Genomic DNA, 19,093 nt, shown 5'->3' with positions numbered 1-19,093 from the left:
TTGCACGACTTTCTATCCTGTCGCGGAGGAATACAACACGCATGAAGTGATTACAGGAAGCTACGTGGCCCAACATTAGTGGACTAAAGGGTATTACCAAGGGCATACCTGTGATAACTGAATTGCGTGCAAAAAGAAATTGGTGTTGGGAAGCATTCTACCTGGTGAGAAAGTCGGACATTGAAAAATAACTGAGTTAAAGAAATGTGTGAGTTTTATATCTGTTTACCACCATGGTATCATAGGTTTTTTCTCTTTAATTAGTTACGCAAATGAGGTCTTCCTTTGCATGAATGATATCCATTGATGTTTTATCTCTTTTCAAGTTTTCATGTATGAAAGTCCTGTCATGGAATGCAGTGGATTTATCACATTTTCTCATTTTTATGCAAATAAGCACCTGATTCGCATAATTAGCATCTAATAATTTAAATCACCACTTAGGCTATCTACATGCCAATAGAAATGACAATCCGTCAACCCCTTCTTGAGTTATTTTCCTTCAAGTCCTCCAAAGTCTAAAACAAAGTCGGCCCCTGCAGTTTCAAAAAAAGCTGGTAGGGGCATCGTACAGAGTCTACGTCGGTCGGTGTGTATATAAAGGATAAAGTAGGCTAGGCCCCGCTACTGCCCGGCACCTAGGATACAGTCTGTTAATACATGAAGTAAGATATTTGTTGGCACTCCCTCCAATCTATTCAACTTAGTATAGTCCATCATGAATATTGAGTAATGTGCTCCTTGTAGTTGTGCTTGAAGTAATACGATCTCTCTTCCACCACCTCCACCGGAGTGAGCACAATGGACTAAACACAATCCTAGAAAACAAGATCAGCAGCATCTACTGTATCCGTGTGATTGCATAACGAGATCCAACAAAGTCTACGGTAACTTTTTCTTAGCGTAATTGCAAACAAATGCTGTTTGAAACTTCTCAGTCTGGGCACGCTTAGTAGAGGGTCTGCATGCTCTTTACCCGGAGTGTTAAAGGTGTAGGCAGCCTATTTTTATTTCGTAGGGAAAGCCGTCTTATTCACGTAATTCGAAGCGAGGCGACCAAATTTTGCGTAAGTGCCTTCCTTGATTTTAGACGGTAATACGTAGGGGGTTCTTCTGAATTCAACCGTAAAGCGTTGGCGAGAACCCCATGCAGACCCTCGTGCCAAGTTGACGCAAATAACTTTCTTCCACGAAGACGCCGGCACCACGCCTCAGTAAGCATGGCGCACCTGTGGCGGTCCGACTTTGACTTTGAGGAAATAAAAGCGGGGCGATTTTGACACTGCCGTCGGCAGTCTGCGGGTAGACGGCCACTCGTAGCTTCAGATCAAGGCACAGGTGTCTACATACCACAGACAGACACTTCACTGAGTTCAGAGACCGTACCAAAGTCTTCATCTTGACCTAACCAAGGTGAGATACAAAGACCACCATGTTGCTCTGTATGGTATTATATTTTGGTTGTGATGTGTAAATAAGCTATCGGCAGTCACTTAGCATACTTCTTGTTCTGGGGTTTGATTTCGATTTCCTTAAAACTTATTTCAACTCTAAAATGTGACTTTACATGCTTTATATCAGTCAACGCTTTGTGTATATCACGGAGATACTTTTGACTGCGATGTCTAGGTCAGCTACACCCCCCACGGGCCCCCTCGTGACTACTGATGCGGGTCGACGCATCAGCGTTGCCCTCGAATCATAGGCCCGCTTAAGGCCGACGACAGTGGTCTAGGCGTCGTCTAGTCGTCCGACTGTTATTGTCCGAGACGTCTCCGGCGTCGATATTTTTAGGTCGTCTTGGGCCATGTAGGAATCATGCAGTTCCAGTTTTGGGCTGCTCTTTTTCTCTGGTCTGTGTGGGTTGTCCAGAGCCTTGTAGTGGTACATGTTTGGATGTCTTCCCATATGATTATATATATCCAGTCTCGCTTTAAATGTGTTCACGCTTGGTGCCGCTACCACTTCCTCTATCTGGCAGGTTACATGTCCAACCACGTGACCACTCGGTTATCATTCGGAGTAAGAAGACCTCTCTGTCTACGTACACATTCAAACGTCCTCCATCCAGCCTGTTTGATATCTGATTTGCTTTACTGGCTATGGATATGTGGTTGTTAACGTTCAGTTCCTCGTCCACCAGGATTCCCAAGTCCCTCTCGACTCATCTCTTGTTGTGTAAACAATCCAGGGGGTCCCTGCACATGACCGCTTTGTTGCACATACTGTAAAGGCACGGCCGTCACACTATCCTGCAAACTTACAAAACCACGTTAATGGACCATTGTTCTCCAGTGACATGACTACCAACTTAACCCAACTTGGGTACCTTACAGTGTTTTCTTGGTAAAGTAATTCTCATAGCAGAGGTCTCTGCTTGGAAAATAAGTAAAGTGGCTGTACAGGGATTCCTAAGTAAAGCGGAAATGATGATAAGCATGTACCCTTGCATGTACCGAAAAAAGGTGACCACAAATAGGAAAAAAGACTGGTCTGTGTTAGCCTCCTTTGCCTCCTTTGCCTCCTTTGCCCTGGCCCCGATATTAGTTGAAAATCGCGAATCAGTGCTCCCCCCAAAAAATAAACGCCGGCGCCGCCCGACAGGCCTGCAAAGGAGGCTAGGTTTGTGCGACTTTGTCTTCAAATACTTTTTCATGAGTTACAGTGTTTTTATATAAGTTTGTTCTACCTTGTAAACATAATACAAACAGTTTTGAAACTTGTTTGGGTTATCATGGTCATATGAATACTTGTTCAACTTCTGGTGAGGGGACCGAAAATCCCGGCTACTCCGAGAATATGTTTCCCCTTTTTACAATTCCTAGATTGGCAGAAAAAAACCTTTATTGCTTAAAAAATATTCGTGTTTGTTTTAAGAGATGATGGCATGACGGTTTGTGTCTTCAAACTGAAAAACAAGTTTCTGAGTGAATCAATCATAAGTGAAGCAAACTTGGTCAATGTCGTGAGGGGGGGGGGGATCACGGCTTTCCCCGGCGGTAGTGGGTATATGTTGTCTGAAAGACCTTTCACTAACTGGAGCATTGAACACATGAAGATCTACAGATCTTATTGTTCCTGCGCCAATGTGTGTGCATGTTTGTATGTATGTATGTATGTATGTTTGTATGTATGTATGTATGTATGTATGTATGTATGTATGTACGCGTGTACACGAGTGTGTTTGTGTGTCACAGTGATGCGTCACTGTCCTTTCCGTCTCTTTTTATGTCTTCTCCTATCACTTTTCCTATCAATCAAACCCGGATTCTTTTTCTTTCTCGTTTTAGGTAAACGTTTTGAATTGGTGACATTTCCTGCTGGTACTGTGTTAGTTCTTACAAGTCTAACGAAACGTCATCTCTATTACCCATAAGTAGTGCTCATTATGCGGGCACCAGGGTGGCTTGGCGTGATCGCTTGCTGCCTGCTATCTAATGGCGTATCCTCCCAAACACGTAAGTAATTGTGCTCCATTTCACTTCCCTTTGTTGTTATCGCTGTCATTTCGTGTATATCCAGAAGGTATCACACAATTGATATGTTACTAGATGGCGTTATATCTGGTATTGGGGTTCGACATGTGATAAGGAATTCATGTCATCTTTTTTCCTGCCTTTAAAAGGTATATTATGTAGTTTTCATCTCCCTTTTAAATCCCCTATGATTTATATCCGATCTCATGATATCAAAGCTTTTAAAAGGACATGAAATCTAGCATGGGAGTAACTTAGAAATATACATTAATGCACCATTTTTCTTTGCTCGGATTTATGCCGTTAGAATGGGAATTGTTTTGTACCTTCTCATTCACTCAAAATGCATTCATGATGTGAAAAACGAATGAACTTAAATTCGATGTAGGTTGCATTTGGCACAGTGGGATTGGAAGGCCTTGCACATATCAGATATATCATCGAACATGTCCAATCATTTCTTTCCTTCTCTCTTATCAGTTTGTGAAAGCCTCACAGATGATAGCGGTTCCTTCAACAGCACAAACTACCCAAACAACTACCCTGACGATCATGATTGTCGATACGTGATCTCTGTCCCTCCATCCAAAGTCATCAGGCTCACCTTCACGGATTTTGACGTTGAGGACACCTATGACTACGTTTACGTGTATGACGGAAACACTACCGATTCCACATTTGAGATTGGTGAGAAACAAACAATTCTTCAGCAACCGGTTAGCTGAGCATGATGTGTGTCTGTTTTGCAACGTTGCATGCTGTGACTTTCCCTATCCTCAAATACTTAAACGGTTGAGTCAGGGCTGTTAGTCGGCCAAACAGTAATTTGCGCTGACCTTGGTAGGCGCAATGGGCATTGCAAATGGTTGTCTTTGGTCGACACACAGTCCCTACAGGGAACTTTTAAAACAAATGTGAGATGGTTTCGACTACAAGAAACAACATGCTGTCTAACTCTATTCCAGTTTAAAATACACGCACACACGCAATAAAAGTACTTACAATTCAAAGAATAAAAGATAATAGATAACTAACAAATGTTGTGGCCACTGGTGTCCAAATGTATACTCTCCAAGCAGAGGTTTCGGTCGAGCGGGCTAGTGGCCGCGAGGACTTTAAAAATCGCGCCTACTCCTAGCCCCCTTCGGACCTCTGCTTGGAAAATACAAATGGGTGAATGGATACTGCTTTGGGCTTTTGGATACTGTCATTGCCACCGGTGAATCTGGTTGGAGATGACCCCCTCCTGGTTCACGACTGAAGTAGATTTAACTTGTTTATGTTGTCTGTCTCTCTGTGAACGGTCTTGGCCCCCTCCCAATCTACACAAGTCCATCACACAGTCTATTGCAATATGGCCTAATTCATGCAAGTATTACAGTCTTGATGAAGGTAGGCTAACTAGGCTAACGAAACGTTAGCAGGTAGAAATAACCGTCAAAGGTTATCTCAAATGAAATGCAACATCCTGTAAGCTGCCAGCCAACCTATGGAACACTGCTGCCTCTAACCATTTTGAACCCTATACAGCCAGTCTGAGTGGGACAAGCATCCCCGATCCTGTCACGTCAACTGGCAGCGTCATGACTGTTCGACTAGTTACCGACATGTCAGTAACTAGGAAAGGATTTCAGGCTAACTATACAGCTGAAGATAAAGGTACTGCCAACTTAACTAATTGTCAACTGCCACAGTGTCATGATTATGCGGCATTACGTTTGAATTCTACCAGATTCTTGTTAAATACATATTAGGTAGGTCCGTGTGAAAATATGTGTAAATCTTAGAATATAGAACATCAACTCTCTTGTGTATCATTTGTTGAAACCTCGTGGCGCATTTTATACCCTTACGACCAATGCTAATCACATTTTTAGCGACCAACCCCCAAAGTCAATCCTGATTTACTGATTTTTGTAAAGGTGTGTTCAAAGTCTCAAATGTCGTCCACGGTACGTGACAATGTTTACAGTGAAACCTAAGCACTCAGAGTGCCTGTTTTGCCATGGCATTCACCCACAAACTGGAACAAATATGGAATGACAGTCATCATCTCGTCGTGAGAGTGTCACGGATGAACATCACCCTCCTCCTCCAGTCCTCCCTGTCGTCCATTGCTCTCCGTAGTTCTTCTAAATTGCAGCCTGCATCCTCACACAACTGCTGTATGTACGTCGTGCGAGGTCTGCCTACACTCGCATGTCCATGACAATAGTGTAAGGTTAACATTACAGTTTTTTTCATGGTCGCAGATTGACTCAGGTGGCCATGGGCAGTATGCAAAGTCGTAATGAGGCACTGAACTGGTCTTATGTTCAATACAACTTTCCTGATCATTTAGATTTTTTTAAATGAGGCTTTCTTGTTTTTTTTGCTCATCTTCCATTTTTTTCGCACGCTCGCTTGAGTGTTCCGAGGATGGCATCCATAAAATCAAGTCAGTGTGGTCTAATGTATTAATTTGTTCATTCCCAGTGTTTTCCGAGTGTGCAGTCGGCCAGTACCGGTGTGCTGACGGTGTGACCTGTATTCCCGCCTGGAAACGGTGTGATGGAAACAATGACTGCAGAGACGGTAGTGATGAGGATGCAAGAAATTGTGGTAGGTAGATTTCCGAATCTAGTACTTATGGAATTATATTATTCATTCCAACACGAAACTTTGAATCATTGGAATAAACCTTCCCAACGTTTTGTTAGAGGGTTTGTTCTATGGTAACGTTACATGGTGTACTTTCTTTTTCGTTTGGTGCAGCATGTCAAGATATTCCATCGTCTTTGACGATGTGCAGGGGCCTTGAGTACGAAAATATGACACTCCCCAACCCACTGGACTACACCCACACAACTGTTGCCCAGATTCAAAACTCGACATGGTTCAGCGACCTCAGTACCCTCGCTAATTCAGTGTGTCACCCCCGTGTTAGAGACCTAGTCTGCGCCACAATTGTGCCGCGATGCGAGTCCAGGTAACGTAGGTTACATATCTTTCCTATCTGCACTGATTTCGTGACTGTTGGAATATTATTGTTGCTAAAGCCCCGGTTACACATAGCCGAACATGGCCTCCCGACCCTCCCCCGACCATGGTTAGGAGTGGTCGGCTGGCGTTCGGCTGAGTCGGCTGGTGTCGCCAGCCGAAAGTTTTTAAGATTTTAAAACATTCGGCTCTGGACGGTGGGTCTGGAATAGGGTTGGCTGGTGTTTGGCTGGTGTTTGGCTGGTGTTCGGCTGGTGTTCGGCGCGGTCGGCTAGTGTTCGGGAGTAAGTCAGCAGTAAAATTGGAACCTTAACCAGGCCAGAACCACTGCTTACCTACTCCCAACTAGTTTCAAACCTCGCCATGACTAACCCCAAGGCCGTAGACAAATCTCTGTTTACTCACTTCCAACCAAGTGACTACTATCAGAACGTGGACGAATCCCCACCGACCTTCACACGACCAAAAGCAAAGAAGAACATTAAAAGCCGTCTTAAATCTAAGCGTGATCTGAATTCGATCTCTCGGTGATGTTAGCAACATAGAAGAATGGATTATTTTTATTAAAAACGAAATTGACACCTCTTTTGATAGTACCACTGCACGAAATGGCCTCGTATCTCGGCGTATACGTACAGGGATTCCTCCGGAAATATTCCATATTCCGGTGCGGATTTAGCGTATCCGTTAAAACTAACGGAAACACTAAATCCTCACCGGGATATGGAATATTTCCGGAGGAATCCCTGTACGTATACGCCGGGATACGAGGCCATTTCGTGCAGTAGTCGCCTAATGTGTCCATCTTAATTCGCGAGAGGGTCTGCAATCGGTTCTGGATTAGTCGGGAGAGATTCGGCAGTCTGCGGCTAGAGGTCGGGATGGTTGGGAATAGGTTAGAAAGCATTCGGGGCTCAGTCATTTACTGGTTAGGAGATGGTTGGGACATTTTCGGTGCATGTTCGGCTCATGTTCGGCGCCAAAGATATGCGTGGCCTAAAAACTGGTCAGACTGCTCCTGAACTACACCAAGGAGGTTTTATATAAAACCTCCTTGACTACACCAACCTGGGTCGGTTAGCGTTCGGGAGCCACGTTCGGCTATGTGTAAGCGGGGCTTAACACAAATCTGCATTTGGTTCTCTAATACCTGGATACACAATCCGTACGATGCCAGTCATACCGTCGTATTGCAATAGACCAAATATTTTTGTTAAGAAAAATATGACTCGGTGTTGTTCCAAACCTACAACCAGTAAAATGTCGTCACTGCCATGCCATTATCAGTTTATTAACCATTGACCGTTTGTTTTCTCTTTAGTCCGAATCTCAGGCAACAGCTGCCCTGTCGTTCTTGGTGTGAAGAGGTGAAATTCTCGTGTGAAAAGGAGGACTCTTGGTCAGCTTTCCCAAGCTGTGAGATTTTCCCTCACACCAACTGCAACAACGTCAGGAATTCAACGACACCGGAGGGTGGTAAGTCATCAGTTATATACTATTAGACGTATGTTATGGCAATCTGCAAATGACTAAGAAAATTAGCAAGATAGACGTTTTGTTTCAGAACCTTGTTTGTACGTTTGCTTTCGTCACAGTGGAGTGCTTCGATGGAAATGGTGCGAATTACAGAGGGGACGAGGCCAGAGGTCCTGTAGCGGGGGTGGACTGTGACCGATGGGATAATGACCCAACCTTCACAGCGCCGTATCCCTGGGCGAACCTTGTGGATAACAAATGCCGTAATCCTGACGCATTCGGCGACGTCAGACCATGGTGCTTCACTGGTTCTTCAAGTGGATTCGAGTTCTGTGACATCATTCCCTGTATGGGTAAGTCGTCAAGTCATATCAATGCATGCATGTGTAATGAGCCTGAGAAAGATCATAGTGTATCATAGTTTTACCTCCATTGAGTACATACTAGTAGTGTTATGAATTTTTTGTAATCGATAATGATAACAAGGCTTTAACCTGACAAGATGACAAGTACCAACATGCATGCTTCGTGGACGAGATACTAGCGTATCAATCTAGCCAGTTGAACGTAGGTAACGTTAGCAAAAACTATGGAGAACATCATAACTAATCCAGATCTAGATTGCATTGGAGGCTTATGCATATATCTTTACAGTGCCATCCTTCTCATTTCTCGTTCCTCCAGGAAAAGGGTGCAAAGATCCAGGGCAACCCCGGTTTGGAAAGAGGAGTCCCATTCTGAAGTTCTACTGGCCTGGGGAAAGAGTCAGTTACACCTGTGACACAGGATTCAAGTTCAAGCAAGACTCCCCGCCCAACAACGCACAATGTGTTATCAATAACGCAACAGGAGAAGCCGGCTGGGAAACACCAAAACCTGACTGTGAAGGTAAGATCTAACCAAAGGTACTAAAGGTACAAATAACTAAAGGTACTCCATTCTTAGAGAGTGAGGTAGTAGGTTGGGGTGGTTTTTCTTTTTCTCTCTCTCTCTTCTGTATGTTTACGTCTATATACATCCTCAGTGCCGCTCTTTTTTGTCAGTGTGAGACTTGCAGGATCACAAAGCTAAGTAGTGTTGTAATCTCCATGAAAAATGACTTTTTCATGGTGATATTGTGTGTGCTGAGTGTGTTTGCGTGTTTGTTTGCGTATGTGTATGTGTGTGCGTCCGGATGCTTAAAGGCAGAATAACTAAAGAACGTCTAAATGGATTGTAATGATATTTGGTATGTGGGTAGGTGTTGAGAGGAGAAAGGTCAAGGTCGATTTTGGGCCCCCTGGTATGTGACTCTGGAACTGCAATGGCGTATTTGTCAAAATCTTCTAAGGAGAATAACTGAAGAAAGGAGCAACAGATTTTCATGTTATTTACTATGCAGGAAGTCTTTTGCACACAGAACCCCAAAGTATAAGCTTACTGTAACCCAGAATTCAACTGAGGCTAATACTAACATTGTGAGTAATACTTGTGTTGCAGTCGACCACAAATTCAAGCTCAACAAGGACCTTCTGAGCGGGAATGTCTACGACAAGGCGGTGTCTCCAACGACGTCTAGTTTGAATTTGAAAGTAAAGGCATATGTTGTCAACATCATCAAATTGGTAAGTGAAAAATATCAAATGGCAGAATTTCCCAATGTTGTAATGTCATCGATACCAACCTTGTGTCTGTAGCTATAGAGTGTATTGTCATCATGTGCATTACTTACAAATTGCATTTACGCTTACGTCCAGATTAGACATGCGTTTAGGCAATATGAATTACAAGCCCTTACGTAAGGCTTCTGTCCTTCAAATTGACAATCGTAATGGCGTCTATTTCGTCAATTTCTTTCAGGATGAAAAGGAAGAACAGATAGTAACGTCATTCAAAGCGGAATACGTAAGTTCATTGTTCCTTATTTATATACAGACGAAGCCACTTAATTGCACCTCGGATAAACGCACCTTCCATTTAATTGCACCGAATCCCAATATCCAAAACCGGTTCCCATTCACTGCATTGTTAGTGACTCCGCATATCTGCACCGCGCATGGTCACCAATGCCGGATAACTGCACCAATTTTTTTCAAAAATCCTCGACAAGTTAACTGAAAAGGTGCGCTCAAATCGGCAAACGCGGTACAAATGAGCCGATACCTACCGGTGTAAAGGCGCAATACCGCCAATATGTTCAAAACTGTTTTGAGTAGCAAAAGAAGGCGGTCTGCATTGACAGTTACGTTGATAGGAATCGTATGGGAGGTCCCGGGCGGGTCACCCGTAATCAGTAACCAAGTTTTAGTTTCAATTCATAGTTTCATGGCGGTACATGATTTACGTAAATCGACAACTGCACTCTACGTAGTGTAACACAGAAACTGTTATCCCATGACGATGTTTCAGAATGTCTCCCCTGTAACACTACGTGTGTTGTAATGCGGTAGATCGCATGGAAAAATGAAAGAATGCAAAATCAAAAGAGGTTCGTAGTCATTTCTTTATTTTAAGCAAAGGGTCAATAAATAAAGTTAATAACTGAATAATTCCGTCTGTTTTCTTTGTGCTAGTGTTTCTGACTAACAATACACGCCCTCGCCCATGGTGGTGCGGTCCAGCTGGGCATTTCGCATAATCGCACCAGCCGGATAATTGCACCAAAAACGCTGACAAATGGGTGGTGCAGTTAAGCGGATTCTACTGTATAATCCGAATATAATGATTTCATTGTATGAGGAGCCTCGTGGCTATTATTCGTCACAACGATGATAACGGTTTTGGGAGAAAGTTGAAGAATCGCGATATTAAAACTTAGTATCTGAAGATAACAATAACTAATTAGGCACTGTCGTGGAACAGATTACAGACTGTGCAAGTACTGATGCCCTAGGTTTATAGATATGTGTCCGCCCGTACTTCTACATATAGAGTATGTACTGTTGCATATTATCCTAATGTACTAGTCTTAATACTAGCTCGAGAGACCTGTAAGAAGTTCATCACGGTTTACATATCTAACTACAAATACATATCGAATACAATTATTATCTCCATGAATTTTTTTTCATGGAGATACTGTTTTGCGTGTGCTTGCATGTGTGTTTGCGTGTGTGTATGTTTGTGCGTCCGGATGCTTGAAGTCAGCATAACTGAAGAACGTCTAAATGGATTGAAATGATATTTGGTATGTGGGTAGGTGTTGGGAGGAGAAAGGTCAATGTTGATTTTGGGCCCCCTGGTATGTGTTACTAGAACTACAATGGCGTATTTGTCAAAATCTTCTAAGGAGAATAACTGAAGAAAGGAGCAACAGATTTTCATGTTACTTACTATGCAGGTAGCTTAGACAGAGATGTACTCAATGAATTGCAAGTTATGCAAATTGGGACTGAATTTGCATATGTAATGAGGATTATCTATATCTTTATATATGTGTTTGTATGTTACAGACGTGGTTGGATGATCGACTGAGATGGGAGCGCAGAAGATATGGAGAGTTAGATCGTACCTTCGTCGATTACGGTCAAGTCTGGAGACCAACATTGACACTGGAGAGAAAGTAAATGTTTTGTCATTCCGCCGTCACGCTCAACCCAAAGTCTCCTATGGTCGTAGATCAGCAGCAGCATGCTGCTACTTGACAATCTCTCTGTCCCTTCATATTACTTTCTTGCGCACAACATTCTTTACTATCTGTGACTGCAGTTAAGACATGCATGTATTACTAAAAGTTACGTGAACGTTATATACATCGTCACTCGTTGTAGCATATTTTTACGTCTCATAACACTGCATTTAGCAATCTTCTGGGAAAAATAATTTTCAAAGTCAAGTATGTTTTTCTATCAGCGCGGACACGGAGTATAGCGGCGAGTTCCCCAGGACAGAGGTGAAAATGGAGCATACGGGTAAGGTCACCTGGCCTATAGCATCACTGACTACCACCACGTGCACCCTGGATCCTTTCCTCTTCCCCCAGGACAACATGACATGTGCGGTCTGCTGGACAGCTGGAGAAGAGTTCACAATAGGTATGGCAGTCTAGATATTTCTACACCTCAACGTACGTACCATAGATGAGTTCATGTCATCTCACTCAAGACCCATCACGCAACACACATTGATAAATGCAAACGTTTGCTTATCTAATAATATGCATATATCACAAACACACGCGCGCGCACGTACGCGCACACAAACACACAGACACACAGACACACACACACACACACACACACACACATACACACACACACAAACACACACACACACAAACACACACACACACGGGAATAGACAGACACTGAAGCTGTTCTGAGCTCCAGGTCCAACATGCAAGATAACAGATTGACTTTGATAAAGGCGTGCTAGCATGTATACGATGGTCCAGTTTTCTGTAAGGCTGTTGAAAACTTTACTAAAAGAAAACGGTACCGGTTGTACAGTAATAAATATCATAATGTAGAACTACAGTGAAGGTGTTTGCTGTCCATTAGAATTGTGGATTCCTTTGGAAATGTTATCTCGACTTTATCTCGACTTTATCTCGACTTTGTTACGACAGTGATACAGACACGTGTTGAGATAAACGTTATGATGAATATATCAGCTAGTCAGTTGGTGGTGACTTTCCATACAAACATAAGACCACCGACCCTTGAATATAACAAATAGTTTAACCCTTTCTTTTCAAGACTGTTCCGACTCAGCAACACATAAAGACAGCAACTTCCTGACCTGCCAAAACGACTAGGCTGACATTGTCACGGGGGAGTGGAGCGGTAAAACAACCCTGTCAGCCATCAACAACACGGCCTGTCTGACTATGACACTCAAACGAGATCCCACCTACCATTACTTCACAACCATCTCTCCCTGCCTCATCCTCATCATCCTCATGGTCATCACCTTCATCATGCCCATCGACAAAGGCGACAGGATTGGGTTCGGCGTTACCATGCTGCTGTCCATGGTGGTGTCGCTAGTGGTCGTCACAGGCTTCTTACCCGTGTCAAGTACCCTACCGTTCATTGGTGAGCTGACTCTCCAAATCTTTTCATACTCACTAACGGCGTGGTCCCACTCGTCGTAGGTAATAGAATTTTCTGTGAAAGAACCAACCGTCAACAAGGTCATCTAAGGCAGCCTTTCCGTAATAAGATATTATGCAGGATACATGGGTGACTATCACAAGAATGCCCTCAGTTTGCGATCACACGACGTATGTGACCGGCCGCGGGCCCTAAATGTTTAACTGCGGAGGATAGAATTATTGTCGTTGCAGATAATTTTTCTATCAGAACTAAATGTAGCAATGTACATGTACCATTAATGATATCATTTATCACGTGCGAGCTATCTTACGGTGTCCTTTTTCCTTCTCTTCCAGCTATGCTGATCATTGTGTGCATGGCTCTGATGGCTCTCTTCATGCTGACGACTCTTTTCATCATCATCATTCACGACAAGAAGGGACCCGTCCCAAAATGGGCCCGGACGCTCTTCTTGAAGCTCTTAGCAAGGTATGGGAAATGTTCAAATACAAGAAAATTCCTCAAATATACAATGGTTTACAAATCATAATACGTACTCATCCTTTAACGTGATGAAATTTTTTCCATGCTTTAGGGCTCTATTGATGGGAGACTTGACCAAGAAGCTGAAAAATGAAAAGTCAGCACGCTACAGAGAAAGCAACAAAGTAACTGACATCGAAGGACATAGCAACCAGTCCTTCAAGATGGACGGCGATGGCCCATCTGCCGGAGGAGACGACCCACCTCAGAACGTGAACAATGAGGTCGGAGCTACGCTTATTGGGCTGAAGGGAAGCATAGATAAGTTGGAGGTCAGTGTTAGGAAATTGTCTGGCAGCATCGATGCTCTGGCCAAGACAAGCAGTGGTGATGATGATGATGATGATGATGACAAAGAAGTTGCAGAGTACGCTTTGTTGGCAAACGTTCTGGACAGGTTGAGCCTGGTCCTGTATATCATCGCCATCGCTGTGGCCGTACCGTGTACTCTGCTCATTGGTCGCCCTCGGATCATCCCGAGCTGAAAAAAAAAACACACACACAAGATTACGAGCTGGTGTTTGATGACAGAGGCAGAATGTTTTTCTAACCATGTCATGGCATGCTCTTTGTTGTCATGACATTTGATACTGATATTTACGTACCACTATTGGCTTCGACATTGAACATGAACAGTCCAGAATATACACAAAATTTCGTATGAATTCAGAGGAAGTAGGGTCTACTAAAATTACACTGTAATTTGGACTTTAGGTTGGCCCGTTACAAGGAAAGCCAAAACGAATTGACTTTAAAAAAGTGCCACTTCTTATATCTATCCGAGAAAGGCCAACAAATGAAGTTTTGGGTGCATGTTTATAGGTCAAATCAAGATTGTATAAGTTTACAACTATAATAGGACATAAAGTTATGTACAGTTTGAATGACATGCATTGGTAATCCACGGTTAAATTTTTGGGCTACAGGTTTTTCATCTTAACTTTACATCGCATGATAGATTGTTCAGAGTTACAACTTCCCTGTTGATGTGTTTTGTCATATATCATGCCATACAATGTCATGTCATGTTGTGTTACGACGGTTGTTACGTTTGGTATTAAAGGCCACCTTGACTGAGTTTTATGGATAACACCCTCAGGACACCCCAAAAATAGGTGCAAATGCGCGAAAAAGAAAATGCCCCCCCCCCCCCAAAACACGATATGCCTAAATGTTCAAATCTGACTGATCATGAATGCTGTATCAAACATAAGAAACAAAACGAAGTTGTTTATTTGTGTTCTCTGTGTCTCTCTCTCCCTCTCTCTTCTATCACTCTGTTTAGTCCCACTCTACTTCGTTGATATGGCATTGCCAATGAACTTGTTTTGGTGAGGATGCATACTGAACACAAGTTATAAAACTTGAGTTTCGGTCAATCATATTCCCCTGGTTATGTCACCAATAGTAGTTTTATATATCGTTGGGAAGCGTATTTATTGCTATGATCATACATTTAAGAGGCCGACACCATAGTTGGGTTGAGGTATTACAACAAAGGCCAATAAACAACAAGCTTTTCAATAATATGAGACACAATGCTATGATACAAAAAGGAGGAAACATGGCTTTGGAAACTTTCGTCACTCTTTGGGCAACCATTGTCATAAGTAACGCTGGTGCTCAATCCATGAATGGACATGTATCATCATAACCAATGTGACAACAATGTTAAGGGTAGTAGGTAAGCCATTGAATGATAAATGATATAACTCATGAATTAACAACAGATATAAATTTGATAACCAACCGAGATCAAGTTTCCAAACGTTTTGTGTTTAAATCAGATAAGCAAAATGATATCTGAACAGCTTTAGTGAACCTTTGCCTTTAATTCCGAATGGGCATGATTTTCAATTTGGAAACCAGTAAAAAGTAATGTGAAAGCTGATGATGTTATCCATACAATCAAGTCAGTGTGGCTAAAGTTGGGTTCTACATGTATCATGTTATGTTGGATTATGTGCTATGATATATCATTTTACTCTGCCATATAATGTCATGTCATGTTACACTGTGCTATGATATTATATGTTATGCTATCTACATATTCGATAAGGTAAAATGAGGTTATGCTAGCGTATGAGACATCATAGTAGCTTATCATATACTAGTAGCCAGATGGGTTTGACCAATCAGAAGGGTCATCATTACTCCATATTGACCACTTTTTGAATCACTTTTTTTGTTGTAACATAACCGTTACATGAGAGGGTGCAGTTTTTTTTCAATTCTAAAGAACTTTCTGATACAGACAGACATATATATATAAGCAGAGATCATGTTAGGACATGGCTTAGTTAATTCTCATTATGTTATGTTATGTTATGTTATGTTAGGTTAGGTTAGGTTATAATTATCTTATGTTATGTTATGTTATGTTATGTTATGTTATGTTATGTTATGTTATGTTAGAACCATTGGATAGATTGTGATCATATTTAGTGTGTGTAGGTGTTGTGAACCCGACGGAGAAGGTCGATTTTAGCCTCTTATCGGCTGACCTTGGTACTGCAGCAGAACTTCAGTTTTTTTGTATCTTTAGTCTTGGACATGCAGTGGTCCTGTTTAGTATATAATATGTTTTTTTAAATCTCATATTAAACTATTCAGTTTTTTTCCACAGTCACCTTGGTTGGATCCGACCAGCTCTAACTTTTTTTACCAACTTTTAAAGAGCATTTAAGATTTGATGTACATGTATGTAAAGTGAATACATTAGGCTATCCAGCTGGTGTCCTATCTGTAAGTTAGCCAAGTCACAAAATCTAAAGCAGAAGGCCATATGGACTTCATAACTTACTCAGTTTTCTTGATATCTCTAATTTTTGTCATGTGAGTGCCGTGTTATCCAGAATTCGTAAATAAATCAAGGTGTGAAGGGTAATTTGTTGTCATGTTCTTTGTTGGAATGCAATCTGTGTTTCTGTATAACAACGAACAGATTGATTATGGAGAGACTAAGCACTTTTGGCAACTGCTTCTAGGCTTTTACATCTTCAACTTACAAAGCTCATATTTTCTGGAACAATTTCACAACGCGTTGAAAATCAAATGGTCTTGAGATCCATTCCAAACATCTTGAGATTTTGTGGTAAATCTTGAAAAATCTCAAAATAGTTGGTAAAAGTCTCAAGATACCTTGAAGTTATGATAAGATAGATTGAAAAGATCTCAAGATGCTTTGCAACGATCTCAAGATGCTTTTGGAAAGATCTCAAGAGGGCTTGACTAAAAACTTTTGAAAAAGATTAAGTATCTACGTAATTCCTAATTGATACAAAAACAATGACAGAACAGTAATTTTGGTGGACCTATATGTAGAATAGATTATGTTAATAAGAATCTTAATTGCATAATCAATGAGACCAGAAAAAAAGAGATTTACAGAACGTTCCATATATACGGAAGTATGAGGTCTCCGGCTCGCATGTACGATTCTATATCAGGTTTGAAAAGAAGCACAGCTAAAAATGAGTAGTTTTCTAGCGCCAATATAAACGACGAGATACACATGTACACCAATCATCTCTTCAGAGGAAACACTGACACATGGCGAATGGTATAAATGTTGTTTATCATTATTCAATCTACATATTTCTATACTTTGTACAGACTCGTCCGGTTAGTGGCCAGTCTTCAACCTATCTAATAGGCATTGGCCATGATGAAATGTTTGTGTTCAGCACACACGTTAGTCCGTACTTGTCATTGCACACTCTGGCACACTATCGTACTTTTTTCCTCTGGAATTGCCATAATGATAGTTGTGTAGCTTTTGTTCAAAAGATTAATGAAAGGGGAAATAAAACAAGATGACGTCAAACATGATGAACAAACTAAATTATGTTTTGGGACTTTATGTCTTAGCTTCTTTAATGGTAAACGGTGCAAATTCAGATCTAAACTTGCCGCCCTAGGATCTCAATGTTAACGATGAACTCAGGCATGTCCATTAGTCACCTCACCTCACCTAGTCTCATCCTCATCTTGAGGGCCATGGACTATGATCACTTCCAGCACAAGCTTCTTCCATCCTTCTCTATCCTTCTCTAGCCCTCTGTGTGTAGTCTGTCAGTGACCTTCCTGTCCAGTCCCTGATGTCATCTCCCCATCTTCCACTGCTGGTGCCACAGATCTTCCCTTGCAAGGTGTGGGTAGAGATTTTCTGGGCTCGTGTGACATGACCAAAATACTGGAGCTTTCTTCTTTTTATCATCTTTAGGAGTGTTCTTTAAATACACAAATCTTTCAGCACCGAGTTGTTGGCGCGAACTTTTGTGCGTTCTCACTACTGATAAAATCAGTTCAATGCAGACATACATGTTTTTGCATCTGTTCTGGAGATGCTATGGTATTGATCTGTTTGCAGGGCCATGTTTGATTTGATTATATGGATGACATCCTCTGTGGACCCCAAAACTGATGCGAGCGTGCGAATAAAAAGAAAACTTTGGCAAAAAAGAGTTGCCTTCATTCTGAAATCTACGTGGTCAGGAAGGTTGAACAAGACTATGGTATACCGAAATATAGATTCTTTAGTTTTGTTCTTTCAAAACTTAATATTTTTTTGACTTCGTAATTTACTTTGGCATTCTACGACATTAGTATCCGTTTTCCGAAATTACATTTTTTTTTTGCAATTTACAGCATGTCTGTTGAAGCTACTTTTTACGATCTACAGTATGGCCGAAACTTTGTTTTGGAAACGGACGAAAATTGATGTACGCGCGTATGCCATCTACATAATCAAATCAACATGGTCTTAGACGTAGAATAAACTAAAGCTCCACGACCTCATACCGTCGCCAGATGATGTTGTCCTTTTCGACTGACGTATCATAGATTTTTCTCATTGATTATGCACATAATGTTCTCATTTGTATGAATTGATAAATGACATAACTGTTTTGCATTTGTTCTGGAGATGCTATTTTCTTCATCTGTTTGCTGACAGATAACTTTTAACGTCTTTCAATTAATGAGGAAATTTTATGGTTTCACATTTCACTGGTTCAGATGCCAGAAACTTTTATTACTAATGGAGGGTATAAATTAAAGCTACATGTCATCTGATGATGTTTCATCTATAATTTCACAGTATCTTTTTCAAATACACGAAAATTGGTATTTGCACCGTCTTGCATAACTGACATAGTCGGCTTCACTCGAGGCGAGGTAGAGGCGGAACTTTGACATTAGTACGGTTTGCCTCGGGTGAACAGACAGGTCGGACAACATTTCAGACGGAAGTGAATACGTGACAGATCGACACTGCAAGCTAAGATCTCTGCATTTGTCGTCCATTCTATGTCACAGGTGGGAATATATTTACTGTACAGATTCTAGGATTGATTGAAAGAAAGAAGTTTCTTATGTCGCTTTTAACTAGATTTAAAACTTAAGCCACATCTTTGGAAAGTCATGAAGTTGGCATTTCGATCTAGGCGGTTGCTTCTGTTAATAAAGACTAGAACAGTTTTCTTAAGTTATTGTCTGACGCAAATGCCCTCAATGACTTATTCTGTTTTTAAATACATCGTGTTACGCTCGAAAGTTACTAAAAGCTTGTTCTCAAATTAGTTTATTTGGGCGAAATACGCA

The 19,093-nt window shown here is 41.6% G+C and overlaps 2 protein-coding genes across 2 annotated transcripts; both read left to right on the top strand.

Annotated features, from left to right (window-relative positions):
• The first annotated feature begins 1,061 nt into the window (after positions 1-1,061).
• On the top strand, positions 1,062-12,705 carry LOC136432557 (uncharacterized). The gene is made up of 14 exons (XM_066423929.1): positions 1,062-1,413; positions 3,381-3,458; positions 3,957-4,163; positions 5,007-5,135; positions 5,952-6,077; positions 6,231-6,444; positions 7,777-7,931; positions 8,051-8,284; positions 8,616-8,819; positions 9,411-9,535; positions 9,771-9,815; positions 11,363-11,472; positions 11,763-11,944; positions 12,608-12,705. The coding sequence occupies exons 2-14, from the start codon at positions 3,389-3,391 to the stop codon at positions 12,664-12,666; spliced, it is 1,860 nt and encodes a 619-aa protein (XP_066280026.1). The 5' UTR covers positions 1,062-1,413; positions 3,381-3,388; the 3' UTR covers positions 12,667-12,705.
• Positions 12,706-12,738: 33 nt separating this feature from the next.
• Positions 12,739-14,638, top strand: LOC136432558 (5-hydroxytryptamine receptor 3A-like). The gene is made up of 3 exons (XM_066423930.1): positions 12,739-12,946; positions 13,303-13,435; positions 13,542-14,638. Exons 1-3 carry the CDS (start codon positions 12,739-12,741, stop codon positions 13,972-13,974), a joined length of 774 nt encoding a protein of 257 aa, XP_066280027.1. The 3' UTR covers positions 13,975-14,638.
• The last annotated feature ends 4,455 nt before the right edge of the window (positions 14,639-19,093 follow it).

The sequence above is a fragment of the Branchiostoma lanceolatum genome, chromosome 4 (genome assembly GCF_035083965.1).
Source record: "Branchiostoma lanceolatum isolate klBraLanc5 chromosome 4, klBraLanc5.hap2, whole genome shotgun sequence".
NCBI lineage: Eukaryota > Metazoa > Chordata > Leptocardii > Amphioxiformes > Branchiostomatidae > Branchiostoma > Branchiostoma lanceolatum.
Note: the sequence above shows the minus strand (reverse complement) of the source record. Positions and strands in the feature narration are given on the sequence as shown.